At 46.2% G+C, this 27,357-nt stretch overlaps 1 protein-coding gene across 1 annotated transcript in view; it reads right to left on the reverse strand.

Annotated features, from left to right (window-relative positions):
- Positions 1 to 27,357, reverse strand: part of Myo16 (myosin XVI) — a 382,886-nt gene that overhangs the window by 180,627 nt on the left and 174,902 nt on the right. The window contains 4 exon segments of the mRNA XM_032918632.1: positions 19,845 to 19,986; positions 22,512 to 22,583; positions 23,330 to 23,447; positions 26,046 to 26,157. Of these exon segments, the coding sequence (XP_032774523.1) occupies positions 19,845 to 19,986; positions 22,512 to 22,583; positions 23,330 to 23,447; positions 26,046 to 26,157 (444 nt within the window).

A 27,357-nucleotide genomic window follows, 5' to 3' on the forward strand; every position in this document is an offset into this window, starting at 1 on the left:
CAACATAAGTCAAGAGAAAAGCTAAAATGAATATATCCTTTAGAAGAATTGAAAATCATATAATGTTAATCATGCAGAAACATGCACAAGGGATGCTCAGTGGATAAAGTCCTTGGCATGCAAGCACAAGGACCCTCATGTGTGTCCCCAGAATCCATGTAGAAGGCTTAATGTGATGGCTTGCATTTGCAACCCTAGTGCTTCTGCAGGGAGATGTAGGTTGAGGAAACAGACTTCCCAGGATTGTAAATCAGCTAGCTTGGTGCACACAGCAGTAAGGGAGAGACACTTTCTCAAACAAGGTGGAAGGGGAGACCTGACACCCAAGGTTATCCTCTGACCTCCAAATGCAACATGCATGTCTTAAATACATGCAAGCTCGCACACACACACATGCACACACACAAGTTAACAAAATAGACACGCTCATTTTACAGGACAAAAGGAAAGACGTGAGGAGAGAGTTGTCACAGACTGGCCAGCCCGTGGGCATTTTATAATTCTGTAAACATCCTGCACAACCAAAACAAATTTTTCATTAAGCTATTCAAAACCTTTTATTTAAAATTCCATGTACATTTTGATGTAAAGGACTTTCTATTGGGAAGGAAAGAGGTGTGAACCTGCTGTGGGGTGAGGCAAGAAGCTCCAGGGAGAGACTGAGATGGGCGCTGTGCTGTCTCTGTCACTGATTGGGGGTATGCAGGGTCCGCAGGACACAGGACACAAGAATATATCTCTTCTGAAAGTCATGTGGCCACCTCCCCTCTATGTCCATCTCAGGGGTAAGGGCTTTCTTGTGCGTGCCCATCATCTAAGAGTGGAGACTCCCTTATATCATATAGGTCTATTGATATTATGCTTTTATCATGTTATACTCTATTAACCCTATCCCTCACTCACCTGCCTGCCCTGGTTGGTTCCCACTGACTTTGACAGTAGGGTCCTCAACATTACAACACAATCGTGGTAGAATTCACAGAAACTGCCAGTAGATACCAGGGAACCTGTGCCACTCCAGGAACCTTCTCTTCTCCCAGGATTGCAGTGTGATGTTGACAGGCAGACAGAGGTGCTTAGTCACCACATATAGAAGGCAGAAAACTCCCCTGAGGGTTCTGACCTGTATCACATGTGTCTATCATTAACTAGTCACCTGGGGGAGGCATTTACGAGGTTGAAAGGGCAAACCTCTTCACTGTTTTTTAAGATATGTGATTGGGTTCCAGAAACATGTCTAGCTACAAATTTAAAAGATGGCAAAAAACAAAAAACAAAAAAAAACAAACAAAAACAAAAACAAAAAAAACCAAACAAACCCCTCCCCAAAATTCAGAGTTAGGAGAAAAATTAAATGTAAGTTTAGAGCATGGTGAGGTCTGTCTACAAAAACTATGGGGAAGGCTTGCTCTATTACAAGCTCATTTTGGTCCCTTACAGCTGAGTGGAGTTGTGTTTGTGACATCCATTTTAGGAGCTTGAAGCCAGTGGGAAAACTCTGCCACACAGCCTGTGCTACACTGTGACCAACATAGCCTGTGCCACACAATGACCAACATAGCATAAGTCATACATTGACCAACATAGCCTGTGCTACACAGTGACCAACATAGCCTGTGCTACACTGTGACCAACATAGCCTGTGCCACACAATGACCAACATAGCATAAGTCATACATTGACCAACATAGCCTGTGCTACACAGTGACCAACATAGCCTGTGCTACACAGTGACCAACATAGCATAAGTCATACATTGACCAACATAGCCTGTGCTACACAGTGACCAACATAGCCTGTGCCACACAATGACCAACATAGCATAAGTCATACATTGACCAACATAGCCTGTGCTACATAGTGACCAACATAGCCTGTACCACACACTGACCAACATAAGCTGTGTTTCACAGTGACCAACATACCTCCTCCTCCTTTCCCTGGAAAGCTCCAGTCCTCTTATAGAGCTATGCCACTCCATATTGAGGTCCCAGAAGAGAGAACCAGAGAGAGCTTCAGACCCACTGGCACCCATTTTTCCAGGTGAAATGACCATAGTGGTGACCTGGGCCATTTTACCTAAATTATCTGAGGGACATTCGTAGAGTTTTCCTGGCGGCCGATGACTTACATTAGCTTATTAGTAAATGAAACACCTTCCATATCACATTGACATTAACTGCTGTGCCACTAGCTATGTTTAGTCACGTGTGTATGAATAGGTGAGAGAAGGTTTGAATGTAAAGTTAGCTTCCTCAGAAGCTCATCTGGAACAAGATGTCATCGCAGGGGAAAGCCAGCTTAGCCTGTTCTCATCCACAGAAAAGTTCCCTGGACAGTTACCTGAGCCTCTAAACACTTAGCCACAAAATAAAATTTGAATTTGAAAAGACGGTAAGTAAAAGAAAGCTCAGTCAGGAGCCATGATAGAGCATGGTTACACCTAAGTTCAACACACAGCAAGGAGTCCCATGGAAGGCCTAGAGGTGGGAACTTCTCCCGGATAAGCCATCTGCAGAAAATCTCAGCAGAAAGGCTGTCAGCTTTGTGGTAGGCAAAGCAGCCTTTCTGGAAGATAGCAGACAAACAGGGCACCAGGCTGGCTAAGAATCATTTCAGATACAGCCCACACTTGAGCACTGTTGTCTGCCTTACAGCCCCGGGAACAGCTGGATTCACACAGAGGTTAGTATCGGGGGTTCCATGAAGGGGTCGGCTGTGCCGTGGCACCTGCCAGCTGTGCCTTCACCAGCCGCGTGGCTCCCATAAAAGCGCATGTGACAAAAGTCATTTATTCCCTTCCTATCCGTGAAATGTGAAGCTCAGTTCAGTGCTGTTAGGGAACACACATCCCCTTGTGAGAGCCTGCATTTACAGCCATGGTGTGCAGAGACTCATTACCAAGAATATCTTCAGAGACAGGAATCAAGTCAGCCCACTACACACTTTAATTATTTCAGAAAAAAAACACAAACAATATTTAAATGATATCAATGCTCTCATTCTAAATCTAAAACAGCTCTCGTTTCAGTATGACAGGAGCCTGAGTAGAGGAAACATCACTACACCACCAATTGCTCTCTAGTCATTAAAATGGTTGCAAAACTCAGAAACACAGATAAATAGTTACTGTAAATGAAAACAGCCCAGGTGCAAAACTCAGTGTTTGAGGAATGAAGCAACTACACCCTTCATCCATGCCCAGAGACAGCCTAAATAGGGAATGTGGTGTGTGACTTGGCTTCCTTTACTGAACTGAACAACTGACTGTGGAATGACCCGGAAATTCCATGTCTGGACATATATCCAAAAGAACAAGCCCATATGTCCAATCGGAAACATATATGAGCATCTTGGGACTTCTCTGTCCATGCAATAAGATTGGTAATGGCAAACCAAATAACGAAACAGGCATCTGTGTTGTTATATTGCTGTGTTTTTTATAGAGGACTCTCGGACAGAGGCAAAAATCTTGGACTGCTATAACTAATAACAGTTGCATTCAATGTTGAGTGTTTATCTTAAATTTGGACATCAGGTGAATGAAGCCACCCAAGTAATAGAATGGGAAAGACCAGGTCACCTAAAGGCTTCTGATGTTGGAGGCCACAGGCTATCAATGTTGACAGATTCCACAAAACGCTGTGTGGATGGTCAGACTCTAAGGTAGGTGTGAGCATTACTAGAATAGTAAGGAGACCCGTGCTCAAGTGCATCTAACTATGCAGAGGTCGGAGTTGGCCAGGTAAATACATGATAAGTGATAGGTGCTTAGATAATATTTATCTTGGCATTGGCAAGTCTAGAATGACATGAGGGAAGGACATTTTATGACCAACTCTACCTGCTATGAGTCCTCCAGCACCGTTTATAATCAGAAAGATAACTTCGGGGAAGTACATTCCAGATAAGACTTCTGAGTAGCCTAGACCTTAAAGGAGAAGTCAAACATGTTCTCAAGGGGTTGGACATAGTCAGCGTCATGTTGAATGCATCCCCACTGTGTTCACTAATGTCTGGGGTGGTTAATGCTCATGTCTACTAGGGCATTTCTGGAGATGATTTACTGAGCAGATAAGACCTTCCCCAAATGTAGACAACACTAGTCCAAGGACGAAGAGTCTAGATTGGATATAAGAGAGTTGGGAGAAAGGCAGGCACTTCCCAGAATTCCCTGCTCCATGCTTCCTTGCTGAAAGACATGCAAGGGGGAGTCTCAGATGCACACTTCTGGCCACATGGACCACTCTTCCTCACTGAGATGGGCTGTGCCCTCAAACCCTGAGCCAGGATGAATCCTTCCTCACTTAACTTACATCCTAATTAGGTATTTGATCATAACAAGAAAAGCAAGCAACATAGCCTCCATCCGTCCTCTCTGTGTCTGTGGACACCTTCAGCAGACACCTACTGTAATGAAAGCTGCATCTCAGGATGCACTCAAGAGGTCACTTCTACTGGCAGAGGAAGAAAGTGCCCTGTGTCCTGAGTCAGAGGCACAGACTAGAGTGGGCCTTTGTGTACTGCTGTTCACACGTCACACATTTATTTTGGCAGGGGCCGGGGAGGTGGGGAAGACACAGCAAAGAAAGCAGGCCAGATGTATGCTCCCCCTGCTTTGTGCATATGTTCATAAAGCCAATGCTGGCTGCGTCAGGCTGAGGGCCATGTGGCAGTGGGTGTGGTTATCTCCTTCCCCTTCTACAAGTGGATCCTGGGCCTTATCTATGGATGACCCATTGTGAAATTCAGTGGTAGAATAAGAGTTGATACACAGATGTAGAACCATGACATGGCATTTTCTGGGTGATGATTATCTCGGTCTCAGGTCTAGCTCAGAGTTTGTTTCCTGCCTCCGTCAGTTTGTAGGTGACCACATGGCAATGTTTGGTCCTGGAGGTCAGGTCTTGTGATCATGTTACTACAGTGATGACTGTCAGATCTTGTGCCAGAGGAGGGTTCACGAAATCACTACAGAGGACAGGGCTGAAAGGAGAGTGAATTCTAAGGTGTTTCAGGGGCTCATAGTCTATTTTCCATAATCCTTTGTCTCAGAGAGTGAAAGACAGTCGTCAAATTCTTAAGAACAAGTGGAAAGAAATTTAAAAGGTACAAAACCCATGTGATCTGGTTTGATGACCAATGGTTCAGGGAGACAGACCAAGGTAGGACCCAGTAGGAATGAAAGGCCCATAGGCTAGGTATGAGGTTTCCTGAAATCTTCCATGAAGGGAGGTTGTCACAAGGTATGGAAAAGAGATATTCCCTTGGCTGTGAAAGGCTGGTAGAATGGCTGGACAAGTTCCACCTTTCAGCTGCATACTACTCTCTCATAGCAAGTCACTGTGTGTGGAGGGCCACTGCACTGCAGGCAGGAAGCCATGCTCCCATGGAAATACCTCCATTCCTTCCCAAGAGCGGGACTTTCATTTTACAGGGGAGAGCCACAAGAAAGGTTGAACTCATGTGGTCACGGCATTTATAAGAGTGGTCAAAGTAGGAAGATTGACCTTACATGGCAAGACCTTGTCTCCAAAAAAAAGTTTTATATATACGTGTGTGTGTGTGTGTGTGTGTGTATCCAAAATCTACTAAAGACAACCCTTTCAGTTTCACCAAGAGTCAAAGATCTGTGGGCTTTGATACATCTATCAGCATGACCTGAGTTAAGGAGAATATGGTAGTTTGTATATGCTTGGCTCAGGGAGTGGCAGTATTAGAAGGTGTGGCCCTGTTGGAGTGGGTGTGTCATTGTGGGTGTGGGCTTTAAGACCCTCACCCTAGCTGACTGGAAGTCAGTATTCTGCTAGCGGCCTTCAGATGAAGATGTAGAACTCTCAGCTCTTCCTGCCCCACGCCTGCCTGGACGCTGCCATGTTCCTGCCTTGATGATACTGGAATTAACCTCTGAACCTGTAAGCCAGTCCCAGTTAAATGTTGTCCTTTATGAGACTTCCACTGGTCATGGTGTCTGTTCACAGCAGTAAAACCCTAACCAAGACAAAGTAATTCAGAGTTTACCTTATGTAGCCTGAAGTCTAAGATTCCATTTCCAGAAACAGAGATTTGGGACATTTTCTCATGAGATTCCGTAGAGCTACTGGCTCAGCCTACAGGAAAGGGTCTTGAGTGCCACTGGTCCTTCAGTAAATTCTCAGAATGCCTAGCTTCTCACAGACTGAACCTTTCCTAAGGCAATTAATCTTATTTTACCTCTTCTGTTTCTTATCGGTGTGATAAGACTACAGGAAACTGTGCCTACCTCTACCACAATGAGTAGACACTGAGAAGGACTTTGTAAACGTAAAGAGGATAGGTCAGTGTAAAGGTTCCCATGTGTCCTTCAGGCTGGTCACAATGGGACAGTGAAACATGTCTGATTCTTCCAGCAATTCTCAGAATACTCAGAGTGAGGGCCTGAGAGCAGTCATTGCCAACAAAAGGACATGGAATGGCTTCATATCTGCAGAGTCTCTTAGGAAGCTTTGCCTCTCAGAGTCCCTGAGAATCAGACTCAGATTCTACAGTTCCTCGGACACATCTCGGTACTGTCCCAGATCCTGGTGTTCCCTATCTTGAGTGTAGCTCCTTAGTGCACTGTACCTGGCACCTTTCTGAGAGTGAGAAAGAGTGGCTCTCTGTTGAAGAGAAGATTCCTCTTTGTAGACTTGCCGAATCTGCTTTATGAGCACAGTAGACTAGTAGTCTGTGGATGCCCTGGGGTACACTGACCTCATATCATCATTCCTCCAGTGGACTGAATGAGCAGTTCAGTGGGAGCTGTGGCTGTGAGGAGAGGGACAGAAGTGGTTGGAATGTGCCTCAATATAAGCAGGCTGTATCCTGGCAGGTAGGCTGTTCTGCACTTCGAACTTGTTCCATAGTCCAGCAGAGCCCTGGGAGCTCACTCCCATTCACAGAGAATACTGATTAGCACAATTTAGTGGAGACTACCATAGCTTTTGAGAGCTCATGGGTGAAGCTTCCTTGGCACACCCTGAAGACAATATTTCACAACGGGTTTCTTGGTCCTCTGGTTCTTAGACTCTTTACGGTTCCTGTTTTGTCTTTTGCCTTGAGTTAGATACATTTTTCAATTAAAATAATCCAGAACACCTGGCAGTAATAGGGAGAAACAGACAGACAGACAGACACACACACACATACACAGGCACACACATACACACATACACATACACACATACACACATACACATACACACACATACATACACACACATATACACATACACACACATACACACATACACACACATACATATACACACAGACACACATGCACCCATGCACACATACACACACATACACACATACATACACACGCATACACATACACACACACACACACACACACACACACACACACACACACACACATACACACACACACACACACACCACACACACACACACACACACACACACACACACACACACACACACACACACACACACACACACACACACACACACGCATTTAATAAATCTGGAAGAAAATGACCTATGATGTCCTTCCAACTTCAGCTGTTCCAATGAGGAAGTCACCCGAGGCCTGGGTGCTATGTGGATAGGCAAATATCCAAAGCCATGATACCACAAAAGCAAGCAGAGACCCATGAAGGCTGTGCCTCTGTGTTCCTTAAAAGGAACGGTTAGCACAGCTGCAAGAACCGAGGAAGTCAAGATTCATGTTTCTCTCGGGATCCCCTTCTTGTTGAGTGGTAGCTCAGAATAGGAGTCCAGGTCGCTGCTTGCCAGCCCTTGAGAAATGAAGACCCAGCTGGCAGACTAAAGCGCAGTGTGCACAAATCAACAGCCACCTCCTTAGTTGCATTCCCATTCCCCGTGCACAAACCTGGATATCTACGTGTTTCCCCAACACATTAGCTGGGGCTTCTGTCAGGACGTCCAGGTTTTGTTGTTGTTTTCCTTACTATCATTGTCCCTTTCTGACAGTTTTTGTTTTTGTTTTTGTCCCTTCCTGATAATTGCATTCTATCTCAAACCCTCTTTTTGCATTTTACTACATTTAAAAAATGTTAATGCGTATCTATGAAGTATGATGTGTGGTCATAGATTCCCTCAAGTGTGTGTGTGTGTGTGTGTGTGTGTGCATGCATGTGTGTGTGCATGTGTGTACAAGTGTGTGCATGTGTATGTGTGTGTGCGTGTGCTGCATGTGTGTGTGCATGCATATGTGTGTGCGTATGTGTGTTTGTGTGTGTGCGTGTGTGTGTGTGTGCGTGTGCGTGTGCATGTGTGAGCCTAGTGCTGTGCTAGATCCTCATTCCATCTCTCAGTGGTGAGAACAGTTGTCACATTCAGCGTCTCTACCTCTACTCGCCAGGAGTACTCACCACTTGTGCCTTTGATCAGCATTTTCCTGCCCCATGCCCCGAGGCTCCAGTTTTACTGTGTGTTTATAAAGAAAGCTTCTGGGCACCTTTACAGTTTAATGTACGTATCGCAAACAGAGGTCTTCATCACTCGGAGGAGGTTTCCGAGTGTGAGGCTCTGTAAGAGGATGAATCGAAGTGCTGAGGGAGCATCCAGGCCACACTGGGAGGCATGGGTGCAGGGAAGAATAAGAATGAGGAGAAGGGACCGCAATGCAGCAGAGGGAGCGCCTCTCCCGACAGTGGCTTCCAGCCAGGCTGCCTGTCACTCATTAGCTGCTCTGCCAGTTCACTGAATGTGTTCGCAGCTGCACCCATGCACCCAGTTTAGCAAAAGTTGCAGACACCTGCATACCCAGAGGCATAGAATCAGAGGACCGACTGGCCCTCAGGCATGGCTCACATTTGGAAAAGCTTAACTGTAATCCTAATTTCACTGAGCGTGAAGAAATTACTGAAATAAAAAGGATCTACTCTAAACCTTTCCGACTCTAAAACAAGCCCCTCCCTCTGCAAGCCCCATTGTTTAATCTTCAAATGGTCTTTTTCAATGTTTTCCTTGAATGTGTGCCTATACACTACGTGAGCATCTTGTGCAAGCAAGAGACAGAAGAGGGCTGGATTCCCTGGAACTGGAGTTACAGATGGTTGTGAACCACCACATAGGTGATAAGAATCAGACCTGAATCTTTTAGAAGAACAGCCAGTGTTCATGACCCTCTCCCAATCCTTCTCATGACTGCTGACTCCCCTCCCCCAATCCTTCTCCTGACTGCTGACCCCTCCCCCAATCCCTCTCATGATCTGACTCCCCCTCCCCCAATCCTTCTCATGACTGCTGACCCCCCTCCCCCAATCCCTCTCATGATCTTCCTTATAAGAAGCACATCAGAAAAACACCGGGTTTGGAACGAGATCTATCAGGGTTCACATTCCAAACCCTTCTTTTTGTTGCTGTGAAATCCCACCATTTACAAAAGCCCTCTATGTCTATGTTTATGTAAAAAACAGAAAAACACGCGGATCCGATGCCCCATGTCAGCGTACAGAATGACAGTCTAGTCCCTAGCCTAACTTAATATCATGCTTAGTGTATGATAATCTCAGCCAATGTCCCCTGACCATGGATTCAGCTACACAGCTGAGGAAGCCAGGCTTGGATGGGTAAGGAACTCCAGGGAGGCAGTTTGTATAGAGAGGAAACCTCTGACCATGATTCTCAACAGCTCTAGCAGGCTTTGCTTACTGGATACAGGAGACATTTATGAAGCAAAAGCTAAGGCATTTAACTACAGTTCCTGACAGCGTGTGCGGACTTTCTGACACTGGGGCTCAGGACGGAGCGTGGCATGGCTTTCTGTTCAGAGACAGGATCTCCAAGGGCCAGGGTGCAGACTGTGTTCCCCGTCCTTATCCCTCTGAGGCGTTGCTGATTCTGACATAATTTCTATTATGCCCCAGTGACAGGCATGGAGAGGCAAGGAACAGATTTCATTAACTTCTCTGGGCAGGACAGGTCACAGGCGCTGAGAGGCAGTTGAGCAAAGATGACAGGAGTTTCCTGAGTTCTGTCCTAAAAAAAGATGTATGCTGGCTTCTTCATTCAAAAGGAGCCAGGAAGTAGGATGAAGAGTGTTTATCTGCCTTAAACATCACTTAATTACTCAGGGGTTTTATTTAAACAATCTGGTTTTTAGATAATATTTGCAAAGACTTGAAGTCATCACTGACAAGCAAGCTCTTGACGCTTGGCGTTCCAACAGTCACAGCTCTACAGATCAGTTGAATCTCCCGAAAACATGGAGTCAGGACCAATGAAGACGGGTCTCCATTACTTAACGCCAGTCACGGCATACCTGAAGACAATTCACAAGTGTGGTGACTGATATTTGAATTCAGCTATGATCTTGTCCAAGGTGTCTGGCAATTTTTATAATAAGAACAGCACCTTCTTTATTATTTGCCACGTGGTCCTGGCAAATCTCGTTTGGGTGGTGGAACGTACCAGGGGCTTTTGGTACCGGGCGTGATCTCTGTACTCCTCTAGGTCTTCCTATTTGGAACTAGAAATGCTCACACAGGATCGTGAGAAGCTAATGCGGTTACGGAGGAAGATGGTTAGCTCTTCAAGAAATCGCCGTGCGCGTCTGTGGGAGGGGAGTAGCTAGAGCTAAAGGCCTGTGTAGAGAACAGGTTTCGCTTCAGATATTTGCTAAATTACAGAGTTTGGGTTGTCATGGTAATCAGCAGAACGATTTAAACACGTCTACCCAGAAATAGAAGTCACTTGTACTGTATTCATAAGAATCAAAGAAATCTCTTTATTTAATGAAAAGAAAATTCTCGATTTGAATGAAGGGAAACATGGTGTGTCGGATTCACTTCTCTGACAAACTGCTTGTTATTACCTCTCCGAAACGGCAGGAAGACAAAATATTTAGAAGTAAAACACATAGAAAACTTGTGGAATGAGCTTGGAGGTACTTACAGGGTAGTTTATAGGCCCAGAGAAAAGGAAGTCATCTAAAAATGACAAACGTTCGATCTGTAAGCTCGGAGAATGAAAGGACAATTCTCAAAAAGAGCAAAAAATAAGAACACAATAAACTGAAAAACAGCAAAGAGAACTTGAGACGTGACAACCAGACACCACCACCAACAAGAATTTTACGAAACAGTTCTCAGAGGCTAGTTTTGAGCCAGACCAAACATGAGGACTGTGAGAGCTGCAAATCCCCACCACAGTTACAGATTTACCAAAGACCATAAGGGCACACCTGCAAATGACACCGGGTAAGGGTAAGGACTTAAAAACAGGTAGTCTTGGGGTAAGCATACATGACTCAAAAAATAAACCGAATTACGTGGTCGCAATCAATCTGTTCCCTAACTACTGGATGGCATGAGGAACATTGTAGAGAGGAGAGAGACACAGACTGCCTCTCATACTGGTTAGTATGAGTTGGACAGCCAAGAGATCTACCAGGAGTAGGGACCAGACTCCCATCTCACTCATGAAAACAAGCTAAACCAAACAGGGGCCAAGCCCTTACTGGGAGAATGAGTCAGCATTAAGAAGCAAAACAGCTAAAGAGAGAACCGAGCACTGTCTGCTATTGTGGAGGACTGGCTTTGATTCCAAGCATCTACATGGGCTCACAAGCAATTGTGACCATAGCTCCATGGGGTCTGGTGACTTCTTTGCAGACTATGGCCATCAGGCACTAATGTGACACACATACATACATGTGGTACACATACACACATGTGGTATACATACAGGGAGTGTACACACACACACATGTGGTACACATATACATATGTGTGGTGCACATACATATGTGTGGTGCACATGTGGTGCACATGCATATATATGGTGCACATATACCCAAGCATACAAACACCTATTGAACAATACAAAATTTACAGTAAAAAATGGATTTAGTGAATTATGTCTGTGCACTTATGCATGCCTGTGTGTGTGTAACAGTAATTAAAGGAGAAGTTGTAAATTTGACAGAGAGAGCAGGGGAACAGCAGGAGTTGTGAGAGAAGAGTTGGAATTGATGTAAATACAGACATAATAATAAATTAGGACATAGAACTCCTATGTCCTAGTCTTAAAAGAAAAGCTGAGTGTGGTTGCAGATGCCTTAAGCCTAGCAGTGGTGCAGAGGCAGGTGGATCTCCATGAATTTGAAGCCAGCCCCAATCACTTATCGATTTCAGGCCAGCTAGGGCTCGGGATCCTGTCTTAAAAACAAAACAAACCAAAAACAAAGTCTCATATTAAAAATTAAATATTAACTAAAAATACACACATCGGATCAAGGAATGAGGTGGCTTTCATCATTCCAATGGAATTCAGAAAGTTTACCTGAAACGTAAGAGCTCCTCAGAAAAGGTAATTGAGGGAACTTCAAGTAAACAGGCCGCATAAGGGCGAGTCCTAGCCAGACTGCCAGCATATTGGAAACGAGATAAGAAAGGTGCACCATCACACACTTCCAACTGTCTCTGCACGGTGAAGCAGCAGAAAAACTTATCAGACCTGGTAAGAAAAGCCTAGATAGAATTGAGAATTTCTGGAGAGAAGACCAACCCAGGAAGTTCTCCGTTTGGAGTCTCAGTAAACTGAAACACAGCAGAACAGAGTCTGTGGTGGTTTACACCAACTGAAGCGAAACGTCCAGAAAAAAGAAAACCGGGGAGCGAAGGACACTCAGCGAGCTGAGGAGGAAGCAGCGGGCATCGCTGACTGTGTGAAAGAGTAAAATGCTGCAGTGCCGAAGCTTGCCTAGGAGGGACAAGCTCCTGCACAGTCATCTGTGGATGCCCTCTGGGCGGGATCCTAAAAGGACGTCTCATGAAAATCAAAATTAATATAGAAGGATAAAGATCACCAAGACAAGGGGGAAACCCAGAAACCACTAAAAGGAGCCAACTGGTTAAAATGTGTCGTTGATGTGATTTCAGTCAGATTGAAGGCCGGGGTGACAGCATGAATAGATAAAGCAGGGATCCTTGAGTACTCGAATTGAATATGAAATCGTTCCAGTCCCTCAATACACAATCAGACTTACGATGTGCTGGGAAAATCTCAGTTTTAGGGAAAATGTAAAATGCCCTCGTAATAAGAGGGGACCATCTACGGTGAGTCTGAAATAAGACTAAAACATGCCGTACATCTGCGACGATCTCTGGGCTGCAGTGTGCAGCTGTCCCCGCACACTTGCTTGAGGGGTTGCTGCTCAGTCAGAGAAATGCAGACTCATGCCCTGACTGCAGCTCTGCCATGAAAGCCCAGCCCAGGGCAATCCGGAGCGCGTTCCGAAGCTGCACACAAGGTTGCAGCTGGCAACGGAGAGAAGTGTGGACAGAGACTTAGCAGTCATCTGCAGGTGAGGTTTCGCATCCACGGGAATGGTTCAGCAAGCCAAAGCAGTGAGACTCTTACTGGTTAAGTCTCAAAGCCAACAGGGAGTTTAAAAATGGGGAGCAGAAAACACACTCCAGGCTTGCGCTTCTGTGTTTCTTTTCAATGTGTTTATCTTATGCAGATGTCGTGAAAAAGAGGACAGCTGGAGAGCCCAAGGGATGCTGGGAAGGCCTGAGCCAGGTCTGCATTAGGAAACGAAAAGGACCCATGCTTTTAGCTCTAGGTGTCAGTCCCTTCAGTCTCATTAAAAATGGACGCCAAGTGTTAGTCAGGCTAACTTGTGGCTGCGGGTGAACACCTGCCTTCCACATTACTTTGTGCCTTGTTTGGACCATTCGGACTTTCCTACCAAAGGATAGAAGATGGCAGTTGAGAAGGGAGGCATACCAAAAGCTATTAATTTTAGTAACGATATTTCTCATTAAATGGAGAAAGAAATGCTGAGAAGACTACCCCCATCTCCCAGCAAATGCACAGCCGGCGTTTTATTATTTTTATGAGGCATTTAAAAATTAATAACATAAATCCACTTATTAAGAATTAAGTGCTTTCGAAAGGATTAACAAAGAATGTATAGACTGTCTTTTTAAAGCCCGTGCTTATGTCTAGATTTTTACTTTTGTACTCTCCTGCAATCTTTCACCTGCCTCACTCTTTCCTGAGGGCAACTTTATAGGTCGGGACTCTCAGAGTTTAAATCTTCATTGCCAACTCTATAAGGTAGTATAAGGGGAGAGGTCAGAGTGCATTGTAAAGTAACGATTCCCGCCTCATTCTTAGACACATCGGCTCTCTACAAATTATGGTTTCCTGACTTTGTATTCACTAGCCACGGTTAGACAGTGTGTCCTTCCCTGGACTATAACAAGTATAAATGAGATTGAGAGATGGAACGATTGATTGAGTCATCACGTGGAGTGGTGGTTTGAACGAGGAGAGCCCCATAGGCTCAAGGGTGGTTCTCAGTGGAATTGTTCAGGAAATATCAGGAAGTGTACCCTTGTTGGAGTAGGTATGGCCTTGTTGGCGATGTATTGTTGGAGGTGGGTTTTCAGGTTTTAAAAGTCCATGCCAGGCTCTCTTTCTCTCCCTCCCTCTCCCTCTCCCCTTCTCTCTCTCCCCCTCTCTTCTCTCTCCCTCTTCCCTCTCTCTGATATAAACTCTCAGCCACCGCTCCACTGCCTGTACACCACCAAGCTCCCTCGCCGTGGTGATCACAGACTCACCTTCCGAAACTACTAGCAACCTCCCACTTAGATGCCTTCTCTTATAAGTTGCCTTGGCCACGGTGTCTCTCTACAATAGACGTGGTCAAGCAGACATATCTTCTAACACGTATAAGTGGGCAGTAGAGCGGAGACTGCATAGCTTGAGAAATGCCACAAATGTCCATCCACCAGGCTTCTTCTCTCTCCAGCAACCAACCTCAGCACATGAGAGGAGTGAGAAGATGGGGTGGGGACCTCAGGCCTCCTGGAGAAAGCCCTGGTCATTTGACACAGCAAGCCTTGAGCCCTTCCTCTCTGTCCTCCCTTCTCACCATTCCTGGGGGACAGAGAGGCACCCATGCCTGTCTCTGTGGAGCATACACCATGAATAGGCACCAGTGCTGTGGGACGCCCTATTCAGGGTCTCAGCTTTATGCCACCTTGACACCTTGTCCCCTTGGCTCAGTTGAGGAGGGAATTGCCTCCCTAAGATCAAATTGTAGGCCTGTAGTCTCGTATGTTTGAATACTGGGTCTCCAGTTGGTAGAACTGTTTGGGAAGTATTAGGAGGTGTGGCCTTGTTGGAGAAGGCGAGCCACTGGGTTGAACTTTGAGGCTTCAAAGAACGATACCACTCCCAGTTGGCTCTCTCTGATTCCTGATTGTGTCTCAAAAGCTGAGCTCTCATCGATGGCTCCATGCTGCCTGCCTGATCCTGGCTACCATACTGGCTGTGGGTTCACCCTCTGGAACTGTAAATCAGGATAAACTATTTCTTTTATAAGTTGTCCTGGTGACGGTGTCCATCAGAGCTATAGAAAAGTAGCTGAGATACAAATGAACCGTGAGGGTATTTTCTATACCTCCAGTGGTCATCTGGGTTTGTCTGAATGCTTTCAAAACAGAAAAATAAAGGTCGGATCCCTCTAAATAGGAGCTCCAGGTCTATGTCATCTGTATCAGCTGGAACTTTATCTTCTGGATCTAAGGACTGTACGTGACACTCCGTGTGTCTTCTGAGGGTGTTATGGAGTCCCCAGCCGCCTTCCACTAACAGACAGTCCACCACACACCTGTCTCTCAGGCGCTGCAGCACTGCTCTTTCCCACTGGACACTGGGAGGGGATGAGGGCGAACAAATAAATAATCTGATATTCTGGTATTTGATAGGAACAGAATTTGGCTAAGAAACAGGCTGTAACTGCCCACAGCTGTTCTTTACCAGGCTCTGTGAGAGCAGGTGCTAGCCACTGCTGCTCTCTCAGGACAGCATGGGCTCCGCTTGTGTCAGGAGCCAGGGACCTGGTGGGTAAGCCAGACCCTGTGAGCTCTAACACATAACTTGCTATTCTGACTCCTTTTGCCTTACTGCATGGCCCATCTCAAAGACAACCGTATCCCTAGAAGCAGGGTGCCATCAGCAGTGAACCAGAGGTGAGGGTGACAGAAGATGAGACAGGGGTCCACAGGTAGGGTCTGACTCTCTTATAGGAGCCTGGGGGAACAAGGGGTGGTCTCGAAAGCAGCCTGTGCTCACACTGCTGTGGGTTCCGCTAGCTTTCAATAGTGACATCATCATCTACTCCTCTCCCGGCCAAGAAATTATAGCTTAGAAAAAGCTATGTCACCTGAAAGGATTAACATCTGAAAGCTGTGGTTTAAAACTGTGTGTGTGTGTGTGTGTGTGTGTGTGTGTGTGTGTGTGTGTGTGTGTGTGTAAGAGAAAGACTTGGAGGGAGGACTGAAGGGAGGCTCTTGTTTCACCTCAGTTATTGTCCCTTTAACAATATAATACGTTATTTTAGCTTTCAGCTGTTTAACAGGATTTTTACCCCCAAAGTCACATGTGGGCACACATTTTGAGAATAATAAAGATCTAAGGACACACAAAGCATGGTTGTTAGATGGTCCCCTGTTCTTATTGCTTCTGTTATTGGCTTTCTCTTTCTCGGTGCATCGGGTCACCTTGGCGTAAGCCTGATAAACAACTCCAGTGTGCTTCGTGTCCAACCTGCCTCAACCACAGCCTAAGTGTCCTGAGGAAGCCACACAGATGTCAAGGTCACAGCAGACAGGAGTCCAGGAAGAGCTCACATTAATCTTCCAGACTGGCTTGTCCAGGAAAACATGGGGACATTCTGTTTCTCTTAATTAACTCATCGTGAACCGTCCCCTGCCTGACACCATGAGGCTTCCTCATAGAAATAAGTCTTCACAGAATTAAGGAGGGAACGTACAACTGTGTTTTCTTATTAGGCCCATTTTACTTTCTGAAATGAGGGGGTTCATTCCCAGAGAAGATATCAGATCCGCCTCGACTCTGCTTGCTCATTCCATGGTCCCTCAATGTACCGATGGCCAGCATCCACTCCCGCTTGAAATGCTCACAACAAAACAGAATGTGGCAACATCCCAGCCTTTCAGTGTGCTTGCTAACTTTACCCTCTCGGTTCTCAGAGCTGCAAAGTTATCATCTTCCACACAACTATAATACTTTAGAATAAATGGGAACTGGTAAATACCGAAAGGTATTTGTAAGGTTATGAAAGCACCCCCAACGTTTCTAATTAAGAAGCAGACCTTTAGCATACGAATGTTCCGAGAATTTCTAAGAGTTTGAAATACTACAGATACAAGTTTCCCTTGCATTGCTAGAGGATTTAAACCCAACTTCGATGGCTCTTGGGAAAAAAATTAATGATTCCAAGGAGATGCTGATGTCTCTTAGAGGTGGAGCATATACTTATAAATCATGATTCTTTTCCCATTCTCCACGAATACTTTCCTCAGATAGTCCCTTACAAAGAAATTCAAAGGCCAAAGCTGCCTTCCTCCCATCTTTCCATTCTGATACACCAGGCAAGACGTCCACTGCAATGGAAGCCACGCTTCCTCTCTTTAACATATCCAAGTATTTCCAATCATAAAAACTCAAGAACTCTGCAGGATTCAAATGTCAAGTGGAAATTTTCTAGAAGTCTCCAGGTTTATGCACTAATTAAACATTAATTGATCAAGATCCATGTGAGCAAGGTCGCTACTATTTTTCTACAAGGTTAATTTGGTAAGATTGGCCCACAGGCATCAGCTGTGAATAATTGTCAGTTACAAACTGACATCTCCTCTCTATTGTCAACTTGACTGTGGTAAGAACTGCATAGGGACATTACCGTGGCACATCTTTGGTGGGAAGTTGGTGAGACTAGAATCCTGGTCCAAATTAAAAGTAAAAGGGAGAAAACCAGCTTGACCCTGGTATTCCTCTTCCTCTGCTTTGTGGCTCACTGACTCGCTGGGCTAAGCTGCTCCCACCCTCAGCATGTCAGGCTGTATCTCTTCCAACCCAGAAACAAAAGTAAACCCTTCGTAACTTAAGCTCCTTCTCTTAGGTATTGCACCACAGCGAGGGTAAGGGCTGGGAAGATGGAGGGCCATAGATCAACTAGTCACCAGAAATGCAGGAGACGGGGGCCCTGATCACGAGAGAGAGAGAGAGAGAGAGAGAGAGAGAGAGAGAGAGAGAGAGAGAGAGAGAGAATGAACACCAGACTGAGGCCCTCATTACACCTGGGGGCGGGTAGCAGAGGGAGAGAGGGAGAGAGAGAGACAGAGACAGAGAGAGACAGAGAAACAGAGAGACACATAGAGAGACAAAGAGAGAAACAGAGAGAGAGACAGAGAAAGAGAGAGAGAGACAGAGAGAGACAGAGGGAGAGAGACAGAGAAACAGAGAGACACATAGAGAGACAAAGAGAGAGAGACAGAGAGAGGACAGAGAGAGACAGAGAGAGTGTGTGTGAGAGCCAGGCTGAGGCCCTCATCACGCCAGAGACGTGGGGGGGGGAGGCAGAGGGACAGAGGGGGAGAGAGGAAGAGAGAAAAAGAGACAGAGACAGAGACAGAGAGAGACAGAGAGGGACAAAGAGAGAGACAGAGAGATGGAGTGTGAGCCAGGCTGAGGCCCTCATCACACCAGAGAGGGGGAGCAGGAAAGGGAAGAGGGGAGAGGAGAGAGAGGAGAGAGAGAGAGAGAGAGAGAGAGAGAGAGAGAGAGAGAGAGAGAGAGAAGCTGAAGCCCTCATCACAACAGAAAAGCAAGAGCTAGGGCCCATAAAGACCTCATCACACCAGAAAGGAGAGAGAGAGAGAGAGAGAGAGAGAGAGAGAGAGAGAGAGAGAGAGAGAGAGAGAGAGGAGAAAGAGAGAGAGAGAGAGTTTCTGCTAAAGCACATGAGCCACATGCACTGTTGAGTACAGAGATTTTTGCACAGTACATTTAAAGAACTCTAATATCCCTTAGTTCAAAGCCTGAAATTCCTATACTCATCTCAGAACTTCCCCATTAATTGATGTTCATTTTAAGATTTTCCAAGAAATGGCTTAATCCATGGATTTGGTAAAGAATTCTAGGACAACAGAAAACTGCTCAGAGTTTCATTGGAAGTCAAGCATTGCCTGCAAAGACTTCTGAGCGTGATCTTCCTTTCAGATGTCTGTTCAAGGTCATTACCAGTAGCAGGAATAATATCGGCGGTTCTCATTGACAAAACGCCATGGGAATCTATAACTTTTAGATGATCAAATAGTCCTGAAAAGCTACTGCTTAGAGATGATTAAGGCTATGAGCCAAGAGGATTACCACGGAGACCCGTTGTCAAATAACCCATGAAGTAGGTAAGGAATCTCAAGGCGGAAATTATGCACATCATCAAACTGGTTCTGAAAGAGGCACGTGGGCTTTCACCAACCCCTGAGCTTTAGATATTCTTAGACTGTCTTGTTCCTAGAGTCATGAAATTTCTATTCTTCTCATGCACAAAAGGCCACATCTATACCTTCATTCCAGAGAGAACACATTTGCATATCTATGCATGAGAGGCAGTTTGATTCATCCATCAGTGCTGGTGGGTGGGAAGGCGGGGTGGGGCTTATAGTTCTAAAGCATAATTACTAATGCCTTCCAGTGAGGTTAACTTGCTAAAAATGAAGTATGAATGAAGCCTAACCCCGGGCTATGCTACAATGTAAAGCATCTCTCCAGGGTGAGGATTTGGTGTGTGTAGCAGAGTAACACTTGGACCACCATCCACAGCACCGGAATTGCATGCAGCTGGATAACCCAGGGGCCAGCACCTGTAGTCCTGAGTTGTGTGTGACTGAACGGGTGACATTGCAACAGCGACTGGGTGGTGTGTGACGGGGTTACTGAGGGCTCACTGTCCAGACGCCCTGAGTTATGTGTGGTACGGTAACATAGGTGCAAGCATCTGCCGTTCCTACCTTTTATATTCATCTTGATTCTGGAGGCAGCAATTCACAGTGTTTATCAGAAAACCAAACAATCGGCTGTACAGCGACTTGGCCAGGAGGTCGCGGTAAAATGCAGCGATCTGGGTGGTGTGTCGACGTATTATCACGTCTCCTGGAACAGCGGAAGGGAGAGGAGGCGTGAGGACAACAGCCCCCTCATTAGAAGCCAACACAACTGTCTATGTCCCATTTGCTCTCACATCCGCACACATCCAAAAACTGTTTAAAATGGCGCTGAAAGGCGGTGCCTGTCAGTTGTCAACATCTGGAGTGTCTGGTGCCTTGACTTCTTACTAGGACTTCTGTGCACACCACTGTGCCTCTCCACAACTGAGCCGTTTCCTCTCAGTTAAAGAGCTACCTCAGGGTCCTGTGAGTGAGCTTTCTGATGACAGCTGAACTGGCCCAGGGCATTTGAACACTTGCCTGTCTGGAAAGTAATGGCTAAATCAATCAGAATGTGCCTGTGGGTCTAGGGGGTGAGAGTGGTTACTTAAGGAGGAAGGCCCCATCATTCTCAAATGCAGTGACAGGGATCCTGAGAGAAGAGAAACTCCAGAATGAAAGGTCAGTGAAGGGAACCAGGATGGAGAGTTGGAGCGGCCTGGGGCACAGGTGGATCCACTGCCGTACTGCTGGAGGAGACAGTGTATGAACGCTGGGTCACGGATCCTCATCCGTGGCCTTGGCCAGCAGCGTGTGTCCCTAAGTCTCAGGCTTGAGCAAGTGGCAGGGATGGGAGAGTCCCCCAGATGGCTGGAGGGATAGGAAAGAGAGAGGAGCCACCACTGAGACAAGATAGAACTTCACAACCTTGAAAGAGCAAGGTCAAGACCGTGCTGTGGTACAACCCATGAAGGCAGGGGCAAATGCAGCCTTCCAGGAGATGCTACCACCAAAGTTCCGGGTTCACGTGGCTGAGGAGCTCTGAAGAATGGGCAACACGGTGAGAGGAGGGAGGGTGGCATGAGCTGAGGGAACCGGACGGTAAGTGACCAGCAGATTTAACATGTGCACTTATTGGTTTTGCGTATCAACTTGACACAAGCTCGAGTCATTGGAGAAAAGAAGCCTCAGTTGAGGAAATGCCTCCATGAGGTCCAGCTGCTGTAAGGCATTTTGTCTATTACTGATCAACGGGGGAGGGCCCTGCCCATGGTTGGTGGTGCTATCCCTGGGGTTGTGGCTAAGAAAGCAGGCTGAGCAAGCCATGAGAGCAAACCAGTGAGCAGTAGCTCTCCACGGCCTCTGCATCAGCTCCTGCTCCAGGTTCCTGACCCATTTGAGTTCCTGTCCTGACTTCCTTCAATGATGGGTTGTGATCTGGAAGTATAAGCTGAATAAACCATTTCCACCCCAACTTGCTTTTGTCACGGTATTTTGTTACTGCAATAGAACCCTGACTAAGACAACACGTCTTCAAAAGACACAACAGAGGGTCCTGCAGCTTGAGAACATCAGGTGCTTGATGTAGCTGGGAGCAGAGGTGTGGATCGGGACGTTGGCTAACTAAGAATGGCCGTGAAAGGGGGCTTGGAAGTCTGTTCTATGGGGAGGAGCTTTCTCTAAGAAAATTGATGTCTTTGAAAGACTGCTGCCCACAGGTGAGAAGCACATCTCCATTTCATTCCCACGGAAAGAGGGGAAAATGAGCCAAGTCCAGATGAAAATGCCAAGAGAGGTTGCTGTTGTGATGCTGGACAGGAAATAGAGGGCAGTGAGGAAGGAAGCCCTTTGAGGGACCAGAGAGATCCGACCTACTTGGTTGAGAAGGGAAGGAGTAAGGGAGCCAGCAGAACCTGGTGGACAGCTGGGAGGATCATGGGAAGACTCAGTATGTTGACTAGTGTGGAAGGGGCATTCTAAGCAATCAGGGTCATTAGCCAAGCACCCAAATCCCTGTAAGCCAGAACCATGAGACAGTTGGTAAGTTCAGTGCAGAATGCTGGGGGTGGCTAGCCCTCACATCTATGAAGAGGAAGAAGGGCATCGATCCTGAATTTTCAGTGAATAACTAAAGCACACACAGGAGAGCCAGTCTCCGTTGTACTGACCATGGCCATGCACCGGTGGCGCAGGGAGTAGGTGTACAGAGCAAGCTGGAAGCTGCCCTGTGAAGGTAGACAGCCTCTTTACCAGTGGCTTGGCATCTATGGGGATTAACCCCTTTTAGCTGACGACTTTCCTCCCTGAGGAGAGTAACAGTTACGCCCACCTCCTGACTATTCTTGAGATCAAAAATGACAACATTCGGAGCACTGGGCTCCATGCCACCCCCTCATAAACACCAAATAAAGGACAGCCCCCATTCTGAGCAGGAAAGCCAGAGAGAAGGCTGCCCCACCCCTACAAAGGTCCATGTTTTATGAGAATACATCGTCTTAGATTGATGGCTTTGTTTTTCTGAACTGACAGGTTGATTGGGAAGGGGGCTGGTTACTCAGAACGCTCTCCAGGGAGCGTGGCAGAGTTCCCATACAGTCGCAGGGACCAAACAGGCCCAGAGCCTTCCTCTGGCAGTCAATCCATGCAAACAGTTTCCCCGTGTGGAGACAGGCAAGGCTGCGTTTAATTTCCCTACTTGAAAGAAGCCCAGGGACTGTACAAAGGTAAAAGTCAGATTGCACAAGGATTTACCTTTAAAATACTGAATATCAGTTGTTAGGGCGGATGCCAGCTCATCTGTCGACACTTGCAACATGTCTGCCACTGAAAGTAAAACAGGCCGTAAATGTGAAAGCACTGTGGGTTTCGACGCGAGGAACGCTGCCCTGTGTGTTCATTTGTGTACACACGTCATGTGGACGCATCAAAAAGGAGAAGGCAACTTCTGCTCTCTGCGTTAAACTCGTCTAGAGAAACGCCTTAGTACTCCAGACGCTGGTGGGATCTCCTGTCTGTCTGGATTCCGTAAGGACACATTTCCCCCTTCACCCCCTTCAGAGATAGTGCAGGCTTGTTTTTTGTTTTCTTTTTTATTTCCCCCAAGTTAAAATAACTTTGAAACAGGTGAAAATAGGCTATGTATTGAAAACATGAGGTGGTTTGAGGATATTTTTAAAAGCTAGGTGTGACTATGAAGGCAATATCGAAGAAGAGAGAGCTTTCGAACGCGGTATATTTAAATATAATGAATATAATGTTTAGCCAATGACTCCTCTCCAAATACTGTGGGGAGGGGAGGGGCACAGAATATTCAGATCATGTCTCATGAGCTGAAGTATATGCTGACACCCCTGTGCTGTCAGTGTGCTGTGCAGAACAGGACCAGGAGAGCACATTTGTGAGACAACCCCCTTTGGAGAAAAGAAAGAGGTTCTCCCCTCCCCCCAGGACCTCACACCCAGCCAGTGTTTGTTGCAGCTGGCCTGACTTTGTGCTGTGTCTCCATCTAGTGACAGCTCTGTGAAACTGCAGCCCTACGACGTTTCCCATCAGGGTGGTGCTCCACTGACCTTGTTCCAGAAGCTGGAGGTCAGAGACAAAGGCCGAATCAGCTTCCGTCAGTGCGGTGAACTGGATGTCTCCGATGTGTAAGATCGCCGACAGGATAGCGAACAGGTTCTCCACCTCCTACGTGTTTAAGGAGAACGGACAAAATAATTCAGAGGTGGCAGCTCCAAGCAGCCGGGAGCACTCTTGGGGGTGGGTTTGCCACTCTTTAGACCCACGGTGGGAGGTTGGCAAAACTGCTCAGAATCACATCTCAACTCCGTCCATGCGAGTTGCCCTAAATTGCTGCTCTGATATGTATGAATCAGTGTGTTCCGAAAAGTCATTATTCCAAAAAATTATTAGTGATTGTAGTCCGAGCTCTGACAGAAAACACCCTGCTGTCCCAATCTGTTCTTGCACATGGGTCTAGATGCCTGGAACTGAGGGAGGAGTAGGACCTGAAGATGGGAACTGTCACTTTGTCATCTTTAAAGTGAGCACCTGAAGACCCTGAGCTCAAGTAATTCCTACGTATAACGGTCTGTAATAGCAGTTGGCCGCACTCCCCACTGGAATCTGCAAGGTGGTCACCTCTGCACAGGCAAGGAGGTCCTGTGCTGCCCTCGGGGGGGGGGGGTTATGATTCAGTGAGGGAGACAGCTTTGAAAGTTAAGTACAACCCACGCTCGGTGAAGCTGAATCAGAGGAAAACTCCCTGTGGAAAGAGACCTGGGGCCCTGCCTCTGTCTACAGGGGTGCAGTGGTGTTTTCCTGCCTTGTCAGCTTGCCTGCTGCTATGGACAGGGTGCAGAGATGGAGGGTCCTCTGCGGAGAGTCTCAAAGAACCATGAGCCCTTGCTCATGGTTTTGGTCTAAGAACCACAAGCCCTTGCAGATTTTGCTCTGAAGACCTTGAAATACTGTTCTTTGAATTGTCATGGACTAAGGCCACCACTCCAAAGTGGAATAATTTTTGTTCCTCCCATGGCTTTAAAGGCTTGTGATGAAGGGATGGACATTGGCCGTTTGTGTAAATGCACTGCTGTCTTGATCGGCTATGCCAGTCAGCAGGCGTGTTTTTGCTTGTCCTGCCTTTGAGGATCAATTGTGGAACTTCAAAGATGTTTCCAAGTGAATGATATTTTGGTAAAATAATATCCTGCTCCTGTCTGCCTTCCTGTTCCCTACAGGATCTAGAAACTCCAGGTTAGGGCGTGAGGATAAGAAAAGCGACATCACAGAGGCTTATACAGAGCATGCCGGTGGTCGGGGCCAGAAAAAGACAGACATATAGAAATTGAAAAATCAGGTCCAAAAGAACAAGACATCATCAGACGGATTCTTACAGTGGAACCCCATGCTTTAAAAGGTGTGGGGCCCCGTTGAACAAAGTGTCTCAGTGAATCCACTTAGGGTGAACCGTTTTGTTTGTCCTATGTATTTCCTCTAGCCCCTCATGCTCCTGTTGCCCAAGACAGCGGGCAATTGTGACACACACCCTTCTAAGAAAAGAAAAGGACCTCGTACTTCAGATTACATCTGCTATCAAGAGCTGTGGGCATGCCAGGATCACCAGTGACCTCTTGCTAATTGTTCCTGAGGACTTGGCCATAATCTAAAATAGTTCCATATTGAGGGAGTGAAGATAACACATCAGGAAAACAGAAATGACATCTAAGAACATCCTCGGGGACTTAACCACTCATGTCTAATTCTCAGGAGCAGATCTGTGCAGAGCAGTAACCTCTAACCATGTGGCTATTTAAATTTGAATTAATATTTTAAGATATAAAAGGTTACTTTCTTAGCCTTCTTTGTCAGATGTTAAGTGCACAACATCCAGAGAAGGTTAACAATCCTAGACAGCCTGGCTTAACCATAGGCCTCTCTGGTATCTTAGAAATTGCTCTGGCACAGCAGTGGGCTAGAATTTCCCATAGACAAGATACTTACATAAAGTAATAGTTTGGAGGGTGATCATTTTAACAGTACAGTTTCTTCAGACTGGCCAGTTGCCTCGTGGTTTGTACAACATAATTATTTTGTCTGTTCTAGATATATATGTGAAAGGAGGATTTTTCTATTTCTATTGAAAATGGTGGGTCTGGAAAGCTGGTTCAGTGTTTTGGAGTGTGGGTGCTCTTGGAGAGGACCTGGGTTTGAATCCCAGTATCCACGAGGTAGCTTATAAACCGTGTGTAACTCTAGTTCCAAGGAACCCCATACCCTCTTCTGTCATCCACGGGCACTCTTGCAAGCACAACACCCGTGCATATTAAAGAAACAAAGAAAGAAATAGAAACAAAGAAAGAAAGAAACAAAAAAGGAAAACAAGAAAGAAAGAAAGAAACAAAAAAGGAAACTAAGAGAAAGAATGAAACAAAAAAGAAACAAAGAAACAAAAAAGAAAGAAAAAAAGGAAACCAAGAAGAAATAAATAAGCAAAAAAAAAAAAAAAAAGAGAGAGAGAGAGAGAGATAACATCAATGCCTTGTTACATATCTAGACTCTCTGCCTTCTCCATATCTACACCCTTTTATTCTGTTCATTTGTCTCCTGCCCACACTGGACAGTCAGCACCAGGAGGCCATATGGAAAATGTTCTCTGTTGAAACATTGTCAGAGCTGGCAACAACCCATGGGCTACTCTGAGGTTCAGGAAGTGGTTTGGGACAAATGACTGTATAGACTGGTGGAGGCTGGTTTTCTATGTGAAGCCCTGATAAGGGGACTCACCAAGGCGCTGAAGCCAATTACATTCAGAGCATGTTTCAGATCTGCAAGTCTCTCCTTGTTCAGAGAACGCTCTGCTGTGGACACATCTTCCCGCATGCCTTGGCTCACGTACCTGTTAGGATAAATATGTGGTATTATGGCTTGGCTTGGAGTCAAATGCTGGTGGTAAAAGGTTACCTCATCGATACCTGATCTCTGTCATAGTGGAAATCACCTGGACGGTGTGTCCCCAGGTGTTTACAAAGCTATTCAGGAGCACATGATGTTTCAGGAAAGCAGACAGTTATTCTAGTACCAGAATATCACACTGCAGACACAGGACTCACCTTATCTGAACCCTTCCTTGTGAGGGGAGACGGTCATCAGCATGCTATGAACTTCACACAGGAAGCTAGCAGGTGCCGAAAAGACATTGCAAGTCACATTTGCATGAAAGATGCTTAATGTATACTAATGTATTATCCCTGCTTGCCAGTAGCATTTAATTTTAAGGTTGCTGATTGATTCCCTTTGCTTTACAAACACCAAGGCACCGACTATTGAATGTTGCAGGCATACCAAAAGGCTGAGGACATGACAGGACAAAGGTCCTTCAGGAAACTCATCAGGGACATGTTAGGTACCCAAGGCAGAGACAAGAGGAGAGCGGGCAACAGCACAGTGTGCAAGCAGAGCCTCTGGCATGACTAAGCATGGAGGAAGCAGGTAGGCATCAGGAGGGAATACTGTGGAGGAGCGAGGCCCTTAGGAAAGCCAACAGCTAAGTAAGAATGGACCTAGTTTGCAAATAATGCCCACGCCCAGGAACTTGCAGCAACATGTATGAAGTAACACAAGATTACTCACACATGGTGTACAAGAGATACACAGGTGAGCAAGATGAGAATCTAGGGTGAGCAAAACAAAGATTGCCGAGGTACGAGGGGGAGCTAGGACTCCTGTTCAGCAGGAGGAGAGAACCCCTGGGGACTAGAAGCAGAAGAGGGGCATCAGTCAGGGGTTCATGTGATAAAGTGACTGAAGGAAGAGTGTACTGTCTGGTTCTGTGTGTCATCTTGACACAAACTGGAGTTATCACAGAGAAAGGAGCCTCCCTTGAGGAGATGCCTCCATGAGACCCAGCTGTAAGGCAGTTTCTCAATTAGTGATCAAGGGAGAGAGCCCAACCCATTGTGGTGGTGTCTTCCCTGGGCTGGTAGTCCTGGGTTCTATAAAAAAGCAAACTGAACAAGGCAGGGGAAGCAATACAGTAAGTGACATCCCTCCATGGCCTCTGCATAAGCTCCTGCTTCCAAGTTCCTGCCCTGTGTGA

The sequence above is a fragment of the Rattus rattus genome, chromosome 13 (genome assembly GCF_011064425.1).
Source record: "Rattus rattus isolate New Zealand chromosome 13, Rrattus_CSIRO_v1, whole genome shotgun sequence".
NCBI lineage: Eukaryota > Metazoa > Chordata > Mammalia > Rodentia > Muridae > Rattus > Rattus rattus.